Source organism: Thunnus thynnus, chromosome 6, assembly GCF_963924715.1.
Source record: "Thunnus thynnus chromosome 6, fThuThy2.1, whole genome shotgun sequence".
NCBI lineage: Eukaryota > Metazoa > Chordata > Actinopteri > Scombriformes > Scombridae > Thunnus > Thunnus thynnus.
In genome coordinates, this window is record NC_089522.1 from 11489054 (window position 1) to 11509688 (window position 20635).

Genomic DNA, 20635 nt, shown 5'->3' on the forward strand with positions numbered 1-20635 from the left:
ATCATTGCTGCCATGCAAACTGCTTCACCATAAGTCCCCCAAAAACACCAAAATTACGTTTTGTTTTACCCAACTTCATCATTCATGTGTGTTCAACTCCTGACACACTGCTGTGGTTGCTATTAAAGGACACATTCACTGCACAAACACATACATACATACACCAGATGAGATAAATGTGGGGTTACAGCTGACAGAGTGGGCTCCACTGTTGTAGTGATGCTAATGATCCACTTAATGCTGGTATTTGTTTTATGTTGGGTCAGTGTGACACCCACAGAGCCCACACAGCACACAGTGAACGTGGTATTTCATGCTGCTAATTTTACATGCACGGCATCTAGGCCCAGATATTTGTACATCTGTCGAGCAAATGTTTATAATGCAACACTTGTAATGTTGGCAGGTGTCACAGTACCGCAACATCACAGAAATTTTACTATTAGGGTTGGCCTGCTGTGAGTACATGCTATTTGAAACCATCGTTCCTCCCATGCTTTTGAAAGATCCGACCTCTGCATGTGTCCTGCAGCATTCTGAAACCATTCCTCGCCGGGGTGGAGCAACAATGTAATATGCAAGTGTAGCTTCATCTCAGTTATCCAGTTAAATCGAGGAGATTTTACACTATACAGTACTGAAACAACCATGACTAAATGCGATGGAAACATGGATGCTTGCATCATACCTCAGTGTGTTTCTCACAAAGTCAGTTTGGCCAAGAAAGGAGGGAGCAGTGTGACACGCTAGACGCCAAAAAGTATGATACCTTCTTCAACTATGTCCTCATCCATGGTGAAAAGTTTTCAATAGCGGTCAATCAAGTGACAGCCACACAGTCACTGCTTCTAAAAGTGAACACAGCGACAGTGTGTGCTCCTACGCCATACAGTGGAAAATCAAGCTGCAGGCGAGAGACCTTCACAGTCACATACCAGGACGTATCTTGTGATGTTGAAATTACCACTTGGATTCAATATTTTTGCTCAGAGATTCTCTTCCAACAATAACACATTGCTTCCACAGCACTTGTGTTAATAGGTGCAGTTTTTAAAGTCAATATGGTATAATTAACCTCAATGAAGCATGGCTTTCCAACACTGAGGCACTTGTATTTTGCTTTTATTCTGAGTGTTTTGTTTAAGGTTGCCTTCACCAATGATTCATCGCTACATTAATATTAGTATAATATACTCTCATAGTTGGCATTCCTAATTCTAAATGGCTGAAAGGCTTATTCTGGGGTTTGGTCTTAAGCAACCTTAAGCAAACTTCCACTTTAGCACAAGAAGTAGAAGGTAGCCGAGCTGTTCGACAACTGCTATTGTGCAGCTACACTCAGGTTAGTGTTACTGTAGCTGCTGATTGGATTATAATAGTTTTCCTGGAAGATTTTTCATGCATCCTCTGGAATATGTATTAAGTTCTTTAGCAGCATTATGTAATGAAGTAAACACTAATGTTTTTGAAGGACTGACGTAATCCAGAGTGTGTGTGTGGCTTTGATGGTGCTGGTGTATGACGTTGTGAATTATGCATATTGAGCGTTATATAACACAGAGGCAGTACATAATTAAGTTAATCATCTTACAAGACCAACAGTCTTTGGTTCCATTTCTATTTTTAAAAAGCAACAAGTTCGTCTCATCAAGTATTCACTTGGTTCATTTTTAGGTTTTTGGACATTTTCTAAAGTCAGGTCTAGCAAACTGCATTTTGGATTTTTAAAAAATCTTTAACCACCTAAAGAACATAGTGTATACTCCCGTAATTAATCAATATAGAGTAAAAAGTTCAAACTACTCATGAGAAACTACATGACCAACATCATAGGTAAAAGTGCACATTCTGTACTCATAAGTAGCATTGCCTAAATAAGTCTTACAGTAATTAGCGCTGTCATGTGGGCTACATTCCTGCTCCTCTGATTACACAACGTAAAGCATGTGACAAAAAACAATAGTATCCCAATCAGTTTATGAAAGTTCTCACCAAGGGAATCAACCCAATTCAGTCGACACTTATGCTTTATGAAACCAAAACTGTCTGTTATTTTGTGTTTCGGGTTAGGAATTCTACAGTATGTTATTGTATTCATATTTTACAATGTGAGGTAAATATAAAACTGGCATGTACTGCATGTCATAAGCTAATCTGCAGGATAAAGTCAAAGTCCAAACCCTACTGGGCCAAGAGTTACAGACTGACACTCCCCTCTACATTGATATTATACAAAACACTGTACAAAACACAGCAAACCATTAAATGGAAACTGTGATTCAGCCTGTATTCAAGTGTCAAGAGCTTTTATTTTCATGAAAACATTCTGCAGAGCTGTTCACGCATAATTTAACCTCAACATGGTGAAATGACTTTCATTTTAATGTATTGTCTGCTGTTGAATAAGGGAGCACAATGAAGCTGACATATGTTGGAAAATATAATAAAAATAAACATCTGTTTTACCCTTTTCTCCTTTATATTTTATCTATATGTTTTGGAATACCTGAACTGAATAAAAAGTAAACCATAAGACCACAGGGGGAGATTTCCATATGGGACACGGCAGCCTGATTATGGTCCCACACTAATCTAAAGATCATTTCGGTTCATTGACTCGCAATAAAACAAAGATTCACTAAGATGCTATTAGGAAAGTGAGCTCTCATCTGTTTCAATAGCACAGAGGCTTTAGCTGAAACAAAAGCCTTTGTCAGGATCACAGGGCTCTCTCTGCAGCCTGTAGAGACATCAGACTGGTTTATGACAGACAGGTCAGCAGGGGGTGGGCAGTCAGCTGAAAACAACAGCATACGGCATACACACACACACACACACACACACACACACACTCACTTACACCAATAGCTTTAATTGTATACATGCCCATATATGCATGAAAGTGTTTTAGACACTGAGGGCAAGTGTGTATTGTTTGTTCAAAATGCAGCCAAACCTGTAGACAACACACACACATACACACAAACATTGCAGTGAACACCCTAATGTGAGACCTATGACCTCTCTGTATGGGGACCGTACCCTGGTGTGAGCGGGTTTCGTGTGGGTGTGAATGTCAGGGTTGCCAGGCGCAGCACTGCATCTGCCAGAGGAATGAAGACTAAAGGAGTGGGACAACTGGGGAAACCATGGACACACACACACACATATACACACAGTCTGATTGTGAGTGTAACACTGACACTAAGATGTTGGCAAAACTATAAAACTTTGTTATTTTAACATTTTTTGAATGCATTGTACGCAATGTTGGTATTAAATATTCATATTTTGGCATTTTGTCAATCAAAGCTCTGGGTTCTGGTCCTTCCTCTGATGATGGGGCAGGAAAAGCAGTGTACACAAACTGAGGATTTGAGCTTGAAGTTTTTGAGCTTGTTTATTTGAGATCATTTGAGTGTAAAGTTGAGCTTCAAGCACGGTGGTAATTTCAGTATTATACCCAACCCAGTCCTGGTGTCTGGAAGACATTGAGTCTATCAGTAGACTGTAGACGAAAGGATTATGCTGCAGGAATTGTTTGATAAGTTGAATGGATGCTTTGATACTTTTTTCCCTCGTGAAACTTTGTCATCAAAGGAATACAGTGTGGCTGACTGTGCTGAAGCTAACCACAGCAAATGTTCTCTGCAGAAAAAAATAAAGAAAATACAAACTACAGTAAATATCTATTCTATAAGGTAGAAAGTCGCTTAACTTTAAGATCTTCACCCTGGCACTTCTTTCAGAATCTGCTATTAAACAAAATAGGAAAAGACATTTTTGATGTCTTCATATCACTTTTAAACATTTCTTAAACCTTTCTCCCCTCATGTATGTTTTCATATATTTATGTTCATAGCCCGGCTGTCGTGAATAGCTTCAACTTTGATATGTGCAGGATGATGTAAACCCCTCATATACTACAAATGTATGCCAATTACCCTCTTACTGTATGTACAGTAGCTTATCAGCCTACAAACCGTCCGCACCAGCATAGAGTCATTTTCTAGTATCTGGAAATCTTTCTCTCTCTCCCACCACCTCCTCCTTGAGTCTGTAGTGATCTTTATCCAAAAGCTGTTCTCCAAATACATGAATATACTCTCTTCCAGAGCTGTTTTAAGTCTTATGAGGCAAGTCCAAGTCAGGTCTGACAGCAGTTAAATGTTCTCAAGCCTCTTTTTGTTGACATAATAATAATAATAATAATAATAATGAATGGGGCCTCACACCACACACACATCAGAGGGAGCGGAAGCTGTGGTATTGCAACTGGAGGTCGGTTGACACGCAGCAGTACATTTACCAGAGGGCAACTGACACAGATATACATTTCCATGAATATTGGACATGTAGGAGATAACTACTGTATCACTTCCTGTGTCCATAATGTGGTGCTAGAGAACACCCACTAAATGTACATTATGTTTCTGCATATCAAATGTAGACCACACATTTTAAATTTCATGTAAATCAAAGGAAGTTTGCAATATAAGGCTTGCTTCCTGTCGCCAGCAGGCATATGCATCGTCATGAATATTGGATATTGCACAAAGGATTTAAAGGTATAATATGTAACTTTTCTGCATTAAAATGTCTAAAAACTACTGTCTACTGTTGAGTTGTGTACTTAACATTATCCTAAATGTTTCCAACAATGTTAAAACTCCATCATTTTAATCAAGGTTTGGTCAGCTGTCTATGACGTCATATCCCCTTTGCGCATGCATCAGCGTTGTGGTTGTCTGCCAGAAACTGTTATAAATGGACTTTTTATCCAGTTTTAAGCCACATTTTTTCAATACACTTTTTAGATCTTGGTAGTTTAATTATATCTTTTAACTGGATGAAGGATTTTAGTAATTGGATGTCTGGAGATTAAGTTATCAGCAGCTCAGCTAGCAGCCCCTCTGGACGTCCTGTGTTCGCTGAACGGCGTCGGAGAAACATTGATTTTTAACATGAAACTGCTTTATTAACTGTTTTTACTGGTTTCAACCAGTGTGCCCATTTGCTTTTGAGAGAGACCTCTGTGGATAATTCGGCTCCTGGTAAAAACCTCCTGAATGATGAACACTGAAGGAATCCTAACCGGGAGAAACTGACTGCAATGACGGCAATGGTGGTTTTTTAAAAATGAATACAACAACTCCCATGATCCCACGCTACTTCACAACGTCATCAAACTCCATCTTTTGTCATGTTTTGATTGAGAGACCTCTTGCGGCAGAAAATTACATATTGTGCGTTTAAGTATAGGGAGCTTTAATTCTGAAAGATGTGCCAGGAGTTAAGTATAGGGGGCTTTAAGACTGACCTGAGTCCAAGTCTCTGCTGCTGTATTGAGTTTTAATGCTCTGCATAGAAGTTAATTAAAGTCACTGATCACAACCGTAGACTGTAAAGAAAACAGTTTCATCCAGGTACCAACACACGCACTCACATGCACTGTAAACAACACAGTGCATGTCCCTGCCCCTTTCCACTCCCCTCCTCTTACATCCCACCTTTCCCTCCTCTCTGCAATCCCTCCCTCTCCCTCTCTCTCTCTCTCTTTCTCTCTCTCCCCTCTTGAATTAAGTCCATTATTCCTGCCTGCTCTCCCTCTGAGCACTTCTACTGTGCTCAGCTCCTGTGAAAACTCTGTGTGAGTGTGTGTGTGTGTATGTGCGTGCGTGCGTGCGTGTGAGTGTGTGTGTGAACTCCTCGCGCGTGTGTGTTAAGAAGAGTTTTTATGTGTGTGTGCATAAGGTTGTGTGTTTTTCTAAGTGGAGCTGGAGTGCAGCCGTTCATCAGTGGAGCTGACTGCAGACTGGGGAATACTCAGATCTCACTGCGCTGCTTTTCAACTCGCGCACCAGCTGCTTTTTTGGAGTTTTTTTAAGACTCACTGGACTTCGCACCAAAGTGGGACTTTGCCGCTGCTCTGTTTCTGCCCTCCAGGCACCATTCCTATCACTGGAATTTTTTTTAAAACAACTTACTGAGAATAATTTTTACAAGAATTTCTACCTGCCTCACACATCATTTCATTTTTCCTAACAATTTATGGACTGTCAAAGTTTTTTTTACAGCATCAGTTGTTTCCACCTGATTCCAGAGGAACTTTTTCTGTACATTCACATTTAATTCAGACATGCTCAAGCTGGAAGCACATAACAAGAACTCAGTGAGTGTGTGTAGGTGTGTATACGGCACTCTGGGTATATAATATATTTGTTATCTTTTTTTATTGCAATGGAAAGACTATGAGAGGTTAAAAGCAGTACTGTAACTATGGAAACGGTCAGTGCTGTCAGAGGCATGTCGGGCTCAGGTGGACGTTGATCCCGGTCCGGAATGTGCTGAACTCTTTTGGAATTTGGTTCCCCTGGTAACGGATGGACAGGTGAGTTCATTTTGACTGTGGTCCAGTCAGGAGCATTTAGGGTCACTGCTCTCGTATTTTCATCTATCATGTCAAGTTAAACTCAAAATAATCATGTGGCACAGATTCTTTTGTAGTATTACTACTTTGGGTGCAAACTATACCTGAAAATATTATACTTTAATCATTTTTGTGGTGTCACTGTGTAATCCAAAAAATCAGATCTGGCTGAGGAAGAATCTGAAACATTCAGTCACAAAGTAACTTCAGCTGGCACATGTACAAATAAGAAATGATGATTAAAAACCATTAAGTTCATGTTTTAATAAGCCTGCTGTGTTTGTGACCTGATCTCATGCAGCAGTGGCTATTCCTGAGCCATTACAAACCCAAATATCTTTTTACAAGTCATGCTGATGACATGGGGGCCGCCGCCGCCTCAGAAGAACTGGCTTGAAATCTGCTCTGTTGTTTCATTTAGGAGAGTAGAGTAAGTTGTCTTCCCTCAGAGAGCTGTTTGGAGTGGCTCCAGTCAGGAGACCAGAGGTAGCTCTGTAAGGTCCTGACTTACTGCTGCTTCTGGGTTTAGCACAGCCAAATGGCCGGCCACCAGCTAACAGCAGGCTGCCCTCGCCTTAGTGGCTCCTTCATTGTTCCTCTTTTTTTCAGCTTTTTACAACCGACAAGAGGTTTAATCGTCCTTATGACCACAGCAAGGCAATTCTCCAATACCATTTTGATATATGTCTCCCTTGTAATATTTCATATTATCCACAATAACATTAGTCCAGTCACCACTCCCCACTCAAGCTGTGCAGCCTGAACTGATGAAAAAGATTAAACAGATATCTATCATCATGAGTGTAAGACTTGTATCAGCTCAAACTTGGCAGGGTACGCAACCTCTGGACACCAGTAAATAGATTTTGTTGACTCCAGTTTTAACACTTCTTAATTTCTCCCATTCAAACTTTGACTAGTGAGAATAATTTGTGAACAAATGCTAGTCATAGATTTGCAGGCTGGGAAACTTTCCACTCATGATACTGGGCCAGATGGCTCGTTACCAGCGACCAGCAGAGCGCTGTAGCCTCCCCGGCTCCTTCATTCACTCCGTCTCTTTCAGAGCAACCGGCTCTTTGCCCCGGATCGTCTCGCTTTCTTTCTCTCACTTTGTCTTTCTGATTAAATCCCATAAAGACCGGTAGTCACTTTTGGCTTGTAGCGGCTTTACTTTGCTTGATGTGTGTGCGCAAAACTCTCATTTACTTCTATAACTAACTTTGTCCCAAGACCCTCTGCTGAAAACACTGTACCTTTAAGCTGCATTACATTGTTGATGGAGATTTTCTTAACCAGATGTGACTTTCATATGACTGAGAAAAGAGAGAAAATAAGATTCCACTTGTCTTTAAAAAACCTTTAAGAGAATAAGGAGAAAATCACTTCAACAAATACCATTTTTTCATCATTTTTACCTCTTACTCTCAAATTAAATAATCATATTTATGTTGAAATAAGTAGTAATAAGTAATAAGTAACACAAAACAGAGTGAGCATTGGCCTTTCTTCAATTTTGGAAGGAGTCCTCTCTCTCCATTGGTGGTCTGTCTTTATCAACGTTTGTTTCTTTTTTCTAGTTTTCAAGGGAAATGAGGCACTGCTCAGCAGCTCTCCGCTCGGAAAAAGAGAAATGATCTCATGATTCAAACCAATAACAATGTCACAGCTGTAGTCATTGCACTCTACAAGTCCCCGCTCTTTACATGCCTGCTGCACGTCTGCTCATTGCTGCTGCTCCCTCTAGACATTGTTTGTGAAAACCCTGTAGTGCGTTGATGTGCAGCCACGCTCCCCTGCATCACCTGCTATACCTCACTTGCTTCTCTCTGCATATTTAAGGCTTTCTCCTTTTTTTTTTGTAAATGAAGCAATCAGACCAACAGATTTTTATAAAAGCTGAATCAAAACATTTTAAATGGTGCAACTGCAGAAAGATGTTCTTTATATATTCCAGTCGAGAGATCCAACTTTTTTACATGCTCGCTGCACACACACAAACAAACTTGTACTAATATACTTGTGAAGACACTGACTCATATTCAGTCCCTGGAGGCTTTACCCAACCTTAACTTACATGCCAGACGCCAACCCTTTCTTTAAATCAACCCTAAAACCAGGTCTTAATATAATGGTTAACATTGTGGGGATCAAACCTGTCTTCAGATGGTAGATTAGTCTCCACAATGTAATGAATACATACTGAGAGCACACACAACGTTTTGCTTTCTGATGTACTTTATGACCACTTTTTATGTTCCGCATATCAGATTTATACCAAAGTAGGCCATGAACCTAATTCAGAAAGCAGTAAATTACCAGAATGAAAACATTTATGGCATGAAACGTGTTCTAATGCAATGCCAATGTATTTCAGATGTGTTTTATTGACATCATAATGACACAGACCTACAAGAATGTAATAACGCAACTGTTTCTTATCTGGTTATATGGATCTAGACATTTAATACCATTTATAGTAAACGTTATTGCTTTCACTCTAGTAGTTGACTGAACTACCGACCTCGCCTCTCCCCCCGTCTCTCTCGTCTCTCTGCTTGGTCCAACTTGGCTCACCTTCAGCACCCATCCTCCCCTTTTTTCATCATTTCTCTCTCTCCATGTTTCTCCTACAGGAGCCCTTCTTCATCACCTTACCTTCCTCTCCTCTTTTCACCCCATTCTACCACTTTTTTTCCTGACTGATATTTTTTTAATATATTTATTTTATTAATCATTAATACAAATATATTGTAAAACTTCAAAAGTAGCCCTAAAAATCAGATCAAGTAGGCAAAAAAAACTATTCTTTGCCTGAGGTACTTTATGATAGATTGGTTTTTCCTGTTCTTGCTTCTCAAATTCTCATTCGCTCAACCTTCCACCCCCCTCGTCCCCCCCCCCACACTCCACCCCCACCCTCCTATATCAGAAAGCCACCAGTCCTGCTGTTTCAGTCATTTTCCTCTGTAAAACCGAGAGCCCCTCCCTCCCTCTTTCTCACCCTTTCCACCTCATTCTTCCTCTTTATCCCTCCATCCATCCCTCCTTCCTTTCATTTCTCCGTCGCAGGGAGGCTTAGACTTGTTGGTCACAGGCCAGGGAAACTCTTTTCTTCCTGCAGGCGAAACAATTGGCTCCTTTCTCTCTGTCACCTCTTGCCTTGCTCATTTTCTTCTCCATCCCTCCCTCCCTTCCTCCATTGCATTCTCTTTTTCCGTGGGACTCTATGCACGCAGGCAGGCTGAAGTGGGCTTGGTGTAATGTCTATATATCCTTCTGTCCCTCCATTCTTTCTCCCTCCTCTTCCTACCTCTGCTAACTGTTTCAACCACTTTTCATACTGTCCCTCCATCATCTCTTTCCCTCCCTTCCCATTCACTCTCTTCTCCCTACCTCTTCCTCCTTCTTCTCAGACTTCTAATAATCCTCTTCCATCACTTCATTCACCTTTTCCTGCTGCTCCATTCACTCCTAAAGTCACACTATACTTTCTCCATCTCTGTCTACTTTTTCCACCTTTTGTTTTTTCACTACAACTCGTTATTTCTTTTCTTTCCTCTCTTCTCCTCATTGCCACTCTCTTACTACCATCTTCTCTCACGTTGCTCAATCTAACCATTTTACCTTTCTTGCTTCCTTCCTGTCGTTCCTATCCCTCCTTGCCTTCCCATCATGCCTCCTTCTCCTCTCCTCTCTCTCTCTTGTCAAACTTGTGGTAGTGGAGGGCTACAGGTTAAACTGCTGATATCCATTCATTCATCATTGTATGCTATACTGTAGGGTTGCACTCTAACCTCACTCTGAAAAAGCCTGTCTCACCCTGGAGGCGGCCCGCTTTGTCTGCCTGTCTTTATTTAGGCTGGTTTTTGACAGGAAGGCTTGCCCCCCCCTGCCCCCCCCCCCCTCTCTAAAGAATCTCTCTCTGTTTCACTCTTTATTTTTAATCCACTCCCTCTTGGCATGCCGCTGCTCCGTGTCTATTGAAGCTGAACTGAATGCAAGTGTCAGCGGGCCCAGTGGCTTTTTTATTAAGATGCATTATGGAGCATTATGGAGTTTGTGTATTTGTGAGTGTGTGTGTGTGTGTGTGTGTGTGTGTGTGTGTGTGTGTGTGTGTGTGTGCACGTTTGTGTGTTTGCTGATCTAAGTGCTGAGAAGCGGGAGTTTGTAGATGAGTACATATGCTCCTGCACGCATACTTATAAATGTGTGAGTGTGTGTATGTGTGTGTCTCCACTCAGGGCTCTGGGATGAGATGAGGATGTACGAGGAACAATGATGCTCTCTTCAACTCATGATGGCAGATTTTGAAGATACACACACACACACAGACACACATACACACACACACACACACACACACACACACACACAGCTTGGGGAGACTCATAGGAACAATGGGACCTCCTTTTATAGCAGCCGACAGGAGTGTAAGGGCTTTGCTGGTGCCCCTGACATTCCCAGGGACTGTGACGTGAAATGTGTGTGTGAGTTTGTTTCTGTTTGTGAGTCAAGGAGCTGACGAGAGTGCTGACGTCCTTCTCCTTGAAATACTGCAGCATCTTTGCAGCTCAGTGCAGAACCTTGAGCACACACACACACAGGCCGACTCACCCTGTTTCTTTCTGCTGCACACACAAACGCACATTTTATTACTGCATTTTGCACACATCATCACTCCCTTGATTGACGAGCAGAAATCTGATGTTTTCTGCTTCACACCAGAGGTTAGCAGACCCGGTGCTATAAAAATATCCCAGACGATTCACACTTTACAACACCTCTTTGTGCGCTTCTGAAACAGTGAGATGTGGCAGAGGATGGCAGGTTGTGTGCTGTTCATGGCTTGCATGTGCACTTTTGTCCATTCACAAGTGTGTGTGTGTTTACATACTGCAGGGTATATGGGAGTTCATGTTCCTATCCTGTTGTGTTGTGGCCAGGGAGCTGTGAGCTTATGAGAGCTCTCCTGTCTCCACGCCTCAATAGGTCTATTATTCATAAAATTCTGTGCCAACAGCCAGGACGGGTCTGTGTGTGTATAGAGTTTGTGTGTATATTCTCCTCTTTGTGTGTTTCGGTATGCATATGTGTGCCTACTGTGCTTAAGAGTGATAGCTGGAGCTTTCAGCAGTGCTTCCGCCAGAAATTGAGGAATTCATATAAAAATGTTTCTGGCTTAAAAAAGAATGAGATGATTTTTTCAGAAGAGTCCATCATACTCTCACTCTCCATTCACCAATGTAAGTCAAGATATACTGTACAGAAATAATTTTCTACCACTGTGCATACTCAAAATAAAAAATGTTACTCAATGTCCACAAAGAAGGAAAATCAATTCCTCCAAAAAGTTAAGGCACAGCACTTTGTAAAGGTACAATTACACAGCAACATCTAGGTTACCCATTTGTTTATGTGATAGTTTGACCCTGCAAGACCAGCATGCAGTCGTTACACGTTAGTGTTGTTTTTAACCTGTAGCCAACAAAGGCTTTTTAACTTTTGCACCTTGACAAAAGGTATAAATCCATTCCCTTTTTTGTGGATATTGATTGCTTACCTCTGTATCATAAGCACTTGTTTTGTGTCACATCGTTGTCAGATCCAAGAGGCATTTTTCATTGAATTATTTTTTAAATGTCACTGCTAAACATAAAAATCTTGAGGGAAGCTCTTCTCTGTTTCTCGTAAAATTCCTGCTGCTCTGAGCTTTGTTCTATCACCACAGGTCTCAATGCAAATTGGGTCCAGCCCATACTGTATGTGGTGGCAAGATTTGGATAAGTTTTAGGGGTGCAGACTAAGGCAAATTTGGGCTTAGAATCAGCTCCAGTTATCAATGCTTTGGCTAACTTTGGGACAGTGCAAGTGTCCCAAATTTAGGCTTCTGCTGGGCCAATTTTTTCCATTTGGATTTCCTTAAGCATTTTGAAGCTTCTTATTTGAAAAGTGCCATATAAAGAAAGATAATTGGTGTTATTTTATGCCATATATTGCCCCACTTACTGACAGAGTGAGTTTGCAGTAGAGAGCAGAGTTAGCCCCACGTTGGCCAGGCAGCTGGTTTCGTTCCAAGACACTAGAAAGGTATTTATGGAAAGGAACAGAAGCAGAATGATAGAGGTCACTGTGAGGAGAGGGAGAAGAAACAAAGTAAAAAGGGGGAAAAGCAGGCCGTTGCCTGTTACTGACCGAATACCCACAGTGAGGTGTAATATAATAAAGGAGACTGTTTCTACTGAAAGACTTTATTGTTACGACTGACTGCAGAGTCCAAAGTCCTGAAAGAGGTGTGTGTGTGCATACATCCATGTCCCGTGCAGACTTTTTTCAACACAATATTCACATACATATAGGCTGACAAACCAGTGACCTCATTCGGGCTCCTGCCATGGCGAGTTGCGGTTTACAACAACACACTTACAACTGAGGCACCAATTTATTGGGGATTTTTCCAAACCAATAGCTAAACTGTCACCTTTAAATTCAATTCCAATTCTCAAATAACTTCTTTACTCCCTTAACACGCTCCATTGACAGCAAGCCCTCTTATACTTACAATACAATAAGCCAAACAAGATTATAAATAACAACATTTTGAAGCTTTAGAAAACTTGTCACATCCTGTATCTCCTTACTGTGAAATTTAATATAGACACCAAATCTCGTTACAAAAACCAACAGTTTTTCGCTTTGTGTAGCTGAAATCACTCACAAGTGACTTTCTGAGAAGCACCGATACACTCATCCATTCATACATCCATCCATGTCACTGTCAGCTCATTAGGCTTCAGCGATGAAGAGATCTCATCTGGTGACACCGTCTGTCTGTGTGAAGGGAGCGAGAGAGTGTTAGCAAGAAAGAGAGTGAGAGAGAGAAGCCAGTCTGAGTTGGCAATGCCACAGACATGGATATGGAGAGATTGCGCTTGGCTTGGCAGTGGGCAAAGCTTATCTCTATCTCTATCACACACACATGCAGTCTTCATTATCATGGTCAGTCTGTGTGTGTGAAAGTGTGTTTTGGATTATGTCCTTGAGTCTTGCTGTAATATGAAGAGATATAATGTTGTGTCCATAATGGAGGCTGGCATTAACACAGCCTGGCAGGGGCATAAATCTGGCTCTGACTAAATATACCTTAGATGCCAGTGTTTGTGTGTGTTTGTGTGTGTGTGTGTTCAGGGGCATCCCTGGCAGAAGCTAGTAGTGTCCATTCCTAACTCCTCTCCCTCTCTGTCTCTCTATTTTTAGATATCTATGCCTATGTGTGACGTTTTTGTCCCATCTTGGCTGTGAGAGGTGAACTTTGTCGTCCTTCTCGGGGAGGAGCTGTGGATCTGCCAACAGAACTCTTCAGAACCAAGGAGGACATTGTAAAGATTACATTGAATATTAACAACTCAAAAGGAAGACTTGAAGAGATTGAAGCTCTGCTAAATTAAAACAACAAGAGAGAAAATCTGTTTTGGGTTTGCAAAGCAAAGCTGATACTGAATACTTGCCAAACAGGACTAAACCCAAACCAGACCAGTCCAAAGGCAGGTGGAGTTCTGAATCATTACCAGAACAGGACTGGTAACTAGGCAAAATCCAGCTGAAAACAACAATAAATTCACTACACAGACTCAAAATTTCAGAGTTGAAAGGAGGGAGTTTGTTTTAAGCGTGCAAAGATGATGACCATGATGATGATGATGGCAGCCATGATGGTCACCTGCAGCTCTCTGTTGCTGCTGGGGCTGGCCGCCGCCCATGCTTCCTCCAGCACCATGACCCGCACATCCTCTTCAACTTCATCCTCCTCCTCTTCGTCCTCTTCATCCTCCTCACCACGCATGAAGCTCTCGTACAAAGGTAAGAACTAAAGCTTTGGGGAGCAAAGTTGCAGCATTTCTGTCTAAAGAAGGCAAATTTGGCTCATGGGTGTACGTGTGTGTTTGTCTCCTACGGTACACGTAATGCAGTATACTTTGTATACTATACATTCTGTGTGCAGTATGTGTACACATTCTTAGCCACACATACACTTTCTCTGCTTCATGTGATTTTCTGCCATATCCTTTTCAAAGTACACAGTCCTGAACAGTAGCCAGGCGTAATTTGTGGTTACTGTGATTCACAGCCACACTCATACACAAACAGATGCATACACATGCACAGCTTAAACACACAGTGGCAGGGTTTTGTGTTTCATCTTGAGTATTGTAAGTTAGAAGAAGGCAGCTCAATGCCCGACACAACCACATGAACCAGGGATGTGTTCCATCATTGAGAGCCAGCAATTACAGCCTGAACTAACTCACCAAGGACGTGAGGCTCGCTGAAGGCCGCCTGCCCAGCTGAGATATGTGCTCCCTTTAATTTAGACTGAAGGTAAGATGTTGCATACAGGATGGAAAACCAGGGGCAGAATATTTTAGTTTTAGTAGACACATGAAGGACTTAAAGAGATCCTGACAATCTCATGCATCACTGAAATAACTTTAAATTTTATTTAGCCAGCAGGGAAACAGAACACAGCAAACAGTAGCAGTCTGTTTCTGTATTCAGTATTCTGAAAGGGTTTGCTGTTATTTCTTATGTCTGTTCCAATAGAAATAAGCAGTACAAGTAGGTGGACATTAAAATAACTCTTGACATGGTGATTCAAATCCAAATAGTGAAGTAATGTTAAAAACTGTTTTTAGCTAGACTAGCATGCTGCTCAAGGGATGACAGTGTAAGTTAGTCAGTCTTTATGTCTGACTGTGATGCTAGCATAACATGTTAGCATTTGAACTTAGCATGATAAATGTAAGCACATTATCATCCTAATTTATTAAAGTGGAGATGAAATGAAAAATGCACTTTTAACCCTTTTATATCACATCCCTGGTCATATTGTAAACCTATTTAACAATATATGCCAAAAAATCAATTTGTTTGTATTCTTGTATCAAAATCCAATCATGTTTTCTTCCTGTAAAATAAAAGAGGACATGTGCTTACATACACTTGAACCAACCAATTTTAACCGATAATATCATGATATCCACCCATCAATCAATCTTCAACTTTTAGCAGCACAGAGCTAAGATTCATTAGCTCGCCCACTTTTCAACATTCAAATCAAATTCCTATAACACAGTATACATACATTGTTCATTTAACATGTTAAACGTCAGCATGCTTGCATATAAAAGTTGTTAACATGCTTGTAAACTTGTTAAACTGTGACCATGTCAACATGCTAATAAGCTAACAGCTGAGGGTACGTGCAGCTGAGGCAGACAAATGCCACATTCATGTCATATGGGACAGATGGGAAAGATTCCCATGTTTACAACTTGCAAGTGTTCAAGTCACAGGACAAGTTAAGACGGTTGTATGATTACAGAGTTGGTCAAATGAGGGTTAAAAATAGTGTGCATTGTCAATATACCACCATATCCAGTGGATGTCGGTTTAATCACCTTGAATGATACATTTTGGCTTCATCCCTGTTTGCTGGAATTTGAGGAACTTGAAGCACTGAGTCAGATATATCAGAGCTTTCAGAAAAATCTGAGTTTTCTAGTCATAATTACGACTTGGATATTGACATGAACGCCATTTACAAGTTGAGATCTCATCATTCTCGTCATTACAATCATTCTAATATGACATGAAAGATGAACCACATCAGATGATATGAAGCTCAGCCTGACAGGCTCTGAGTCAGATGTCCTAAAAGGAGCACAGGACATAAGATAATCTATTGATTCGGCCATTTTTTAAAATTTTTGTTTTAATTTTTTGACCTTGTAGTGGTTTTAAACAACCAAGAATACCAAAGTTGTCTTTTTCATCCATCCAGCAGTTTCATTTTCTGGTGTGAGCTTTACAGCCTCACAGGGTAACTAGAGAAAGTATCCATGACTTAACTCAAGGATTGCCTTAAAATTGTGTTTTTTGTTTTGAAAAATAATGTGAACATACTGAGAGAGGAGACACGACTAACATATCAGCAGACTTGACTAACACAAAGACAATTATACTATATTTAAAAGTTGTCGACTACATTATGCCATTAGTATTTACTAGACAATAGGTATGTTAAACACGTGAAATTTTCAGTGCAATATGTGTCTTCTCTGGGTACACATTTATTATCAGTAGCAGTAGTATAGTAGACTTGAGTAATAAAATATTTTCTACAAATAGCACATTAATGTAAAACAGGAGCAACAGACCTAAAGTCCCTGATCTCATGCAGGACGCTGGTTGTTGGCGTCAGTGTCTTAATTAAAGTTATAAATTCGCATTAGAACAATAGCAGACTAATAAAGCCGTTTTAATGTCTAAGCTCAGAGGGCCTCGGCCTTGTTTTCTTAAGTTCGTGGTTTAAGCTAGGCCAGCAGGGGAGGATGCAGTCCCTTTATTTCTTCAGTTTGTCAAGCCAAGAACAATGTTTTTTTTTCCACTGCACTTATTATAGTTTACGTTTACAAATACAAGTTGAATTTTCCTGGGCAATGTTCCCCCAGAATTTTCTGTTGCCAGCTGGGAAACAGCATGGACACTCAATTTTTCCATTTAAACCAATATAGTGTCATTACTGTCAGAGGATTTCGTTCTGCTTGTTCACATGTGACTGGCTTTAGGACACAGTTCAGAAATGGTATATAAATAGTACTAGTTCATTTGAGTATAAATAGTACTTTATTTGAGTATCATGCTGTCATACTGAAATATCAGGTACCCATTCTTGTAGTTATTGTCTGTATGACCACCGAAGCATTGTCCAATCCTGTCTGATGTCTCTGAGCTCTCATCTATCATCAGCTCTAACTATAATCATTATTGGTGACGTTAATTTACACATTGACAATGACACAGACAAGAAGGCAACTGAATTTTCACATCTATTGGAAGATCTGAGCTTCATACAACATGTTAATGAACCAACCTATAGCTGTGGTCATACCTTAGACATTGTCATTACTTTCTGCTGACATTTCATCAGTCATAGATGTGGTTCTGTCTGATCACTACTTACGTGAATTCACCGTCTCTCTTCATATGCTGCATTGTAATTCCAGGCACACTGTTAAAAGAAGATATCTTCCATCTGAAATGGCAGAACATTTTATTTTGCATATAAATAAAATGTCTTTGCCAATTCTCTCTTCATCTGTTGATGATCTAGTGGACAATTTAAATACAAAACTGCAATCCACTATTGACCATATTGTCCCAGTCAGGTACAAAAAAATCCTCAAAAACAAAAACCACCATGGAGAAAACTGAATATCAACCAACTCAAAAGAAGCTGTTGCAAAGCTGGACGGAGATGGAGAAAAACAAAACTTCAAGTCCACCATGATATCTTAAAAGAACTCCTAGCAGAATACAATGCAGCCATCAGAAACGCCAGACAATCTTACAATCCAAGGGCTCTATTTTCAACTGTTGACAGTCTCATAAACCCTGCCCCTAACTATTACACTGATCACCTGAGCGTTACTAAATGCAATGAAATTTATGCCTATTTTCAAGATAAAATCAGAATGAATATTATTCAGAAAAGGCTGGACAATGTACCACAAAGTATCGCCCCAAAATTCAAATGCACCATGCAGTTTTTTTTACATCAGTGGACTTGGAAACAATCAAGAAAGTTGTCTGTGAATTAAAATCCTCTATCTGTGCTCTTTATCCCATTCCCACCACTTTTTTAAAATTGGTTTTTAACTGTTTAGCAGATGAAGTTTTAACAATAATTAATCAGTCGCAGGCACCTTTCCTGCAGCTTTTAAAACTGCTTTAATTGAACCACTGCTTAAAAAAGACAACGTAGATTTACGCCCCAAAACCAACAAATCCTCATACCAAAACGACAGAACAGGTCTATTATTCTCCCAAAACGACCTATATGAGTTTTTTCTGCGCCCTTTAGAGGATGGATGGGGACCAGTTTTATGGTTTGACAACATTGTGGTTAAGTCAGGTTAGGTTTAGGCACGAGAACCACTTGGTTAGGGTTAGGGAAAGATAATTTTGGACACCTGAGCTGCGGTGACTCGCGATGTCTTTTGTGGAGAAAAACACTTGGTTGGAAGCAGGAGGCGAGAACAGTTTTCTCCTGCAGCAAAGGCCACTTTTTGCCTTTTTGCCACCATGTTAACTATATAGCCATCCCCCCTACCCGCCTCCTCCTGATGAGGAAGTCACCTTCTATTGACATCACTTGAACAGCATCACTTCCTTGGGTCATTATTACACGAGCTGCTAGATGGCATAAACATAACCATAAGTCGTTTCTGCCAGTCTGAATTTTAGACCTATACTGTTGTTTTTCTTCTGAGGACAGACTGCCCAAAACTCTGGAACAGTCCACCTGAAGGTCTAAGAGGCTTTAAGTCTGTTGACACTTTCAAACAAAACCTTAAGACACATCTTTTTACCAATGCTGTCTCATGACGGTTGTTTTATCTTGTCTTATCCTGTCTTTTTAATTTAATTTTATCTTATTTTATTCTTGTTTTTATTGTTGTATCATAAATGCTATGACTGTCTGCTTTTATAAAAGCACTTTGTGCTGCATTTTATGCATGAGTTGTGCTATATAAATAAATTATTATTATTATTGTTATTATTATTATTATTATTATTATTATAAATACTAAAATTAAGTGGTAATCTTCTTTATCAACCTCATGACTTGTTGCAGCCCTGTGGAACTGATTTGGATCTGAAGAATCTGATGTCTCGAGGTTGTTTTGGCATTGATACACTGATCACAAAGTCTTTCATAGGTCATTGTCTATGGATAATGACCATGAATACAATATTTATTTTTATTTCGCCCAACTGTTGACAGCGCAATATGAGTTGAAAGAGTTTGCATGTTGCATTTAACCAGAAGGATCATTTGTCCCAACATGAGAACATACTTTAGATTTTTTGTTACCATTCAATAAAAGGTCAGACTAACAGTCAGAAACTGGCAAAAACCCGGCTGGACTCTTGCACAGTTATTTCAGTTTTAATTGAGGGTTTTCTGGACCATTTCTCTACCTACCAACACAAACATTTAAAGGCAAACACAAAGGTACATGCACACTCACATTAATGCGCGCACACACACACACAAATTCACACATATAGACTAACACACTTCAAATCAATCAGCCAGTGAGACAGAAATCCTGCTGTGTGGAGGTCTGAGTGAAGCTGCAGAGGACAAAATCACCAACGACATGCAATAACCGGAAGCGGTTTTATGTTGTTAAATTATGGGATTCCATCAGTATATCACACATGACAAAAAACAGATAGAGAGGTGCCATGCCCTAAAATCCAGCGTGTTTTCAGAGTTGCAGCAGTTCCATGGCGTGCGGCGGTTCGAGCTGGAGCGTTCCTGCTGCTTCAGTGCACTGCTATTGGATGAGGAGAGGGGCCGTCTTTTCGTCGGGGCTAAGAACTTCCTGCTGTCACTCTCATTGGACAACATCGCCAAGCAGGAACACAAGGTTGGTCAGATCCACTTTCAAAGAACCGATCACTAAAATCAGTAGAAACTACAATAAGTCACCAACATTTATTACACAGAATCTTTCCTTTTACTGCCCCACAACAGAATATGCTTGAAAAAATATGAGGTATGAGAGGTTTTTTTGATCAATACTAATGACTCTGCTGAGGTTTCAACATGCTTTTTAGAAAAAAAACCCACGTTGCACTCCAGTCCATTAAAACAATGTCCAACAAAACAAAGCAGTATTATAATTACTGTATTTTTCATGGCAATACACTGTATTAAATAATGAAGACATATATCTGCCAGATGTGTACTCTAATCAGCTACACTGTGTTTCTATGATAAAATGACTTCATTACTTTAGAGATTATACTGGCAAAGGATGAGAATAAGGAAGTGGTTCATATTTATAACTAGTGCCATAGCTGATTCCTAAGAATAATTTATTATTGTTGTTATCAACATCAGACTTCGCACGCTTTAAGGGTTTGTTTTCATGTGGACCTGTAAAGGCCTGACAGAAAGAGAAATACTGTGTGGCCACATTTCGCCAACATGCCTCTTTGAAAATGATTGAATCATATCCTTGCACATATGCGACCAATCAAGTGAGTAGCTTCACATGTGTAAGAAGGGAAGAAATAGAAATGTGGGATTAATAGAGAAAGGTAGAAAAACAAAGAGGTGCACAGATATGA

The 20635-nt window shown here is 40.3% G+C and overlaps 1 protein-coding gene across 2 annotated transcripts in view; it reads left to right on the top strand.

Moving 5' to 3' along the window:
* The window catches only part of sema3b (sema domain, immunoglobulin domain (Ig), short basic domain, secreted, (semaphorin) 3B), an 83750-nt gene that overhangs the window by 39191 nt on the left and 23924 nt on the right, over window positions 1-20635 (top strand). The window contains exons 1-3 of one of the 2 annotated variants that reach the window (XM_067591688.1): window positions 5616-6391; window positions 13688-14290; window positions 19772-19929. In XM_067591688.1, the coding sequence (XP_067447789.1) occupies window positions 14110-14290; window positions 19772-19929 (339 nt within the window). In that variant the 5' untranslated portion in view covers window positions 5616-6391; window positions 13688-14109. Of the gene's footprint in view, window positions 1-5615; window positions 6392-13687; window positions 14291-19771; window positions 19930-20635 lie in introns of those variants that run through there. The other variant, XM_067591687.1, reaches the window with a different exon arrangement.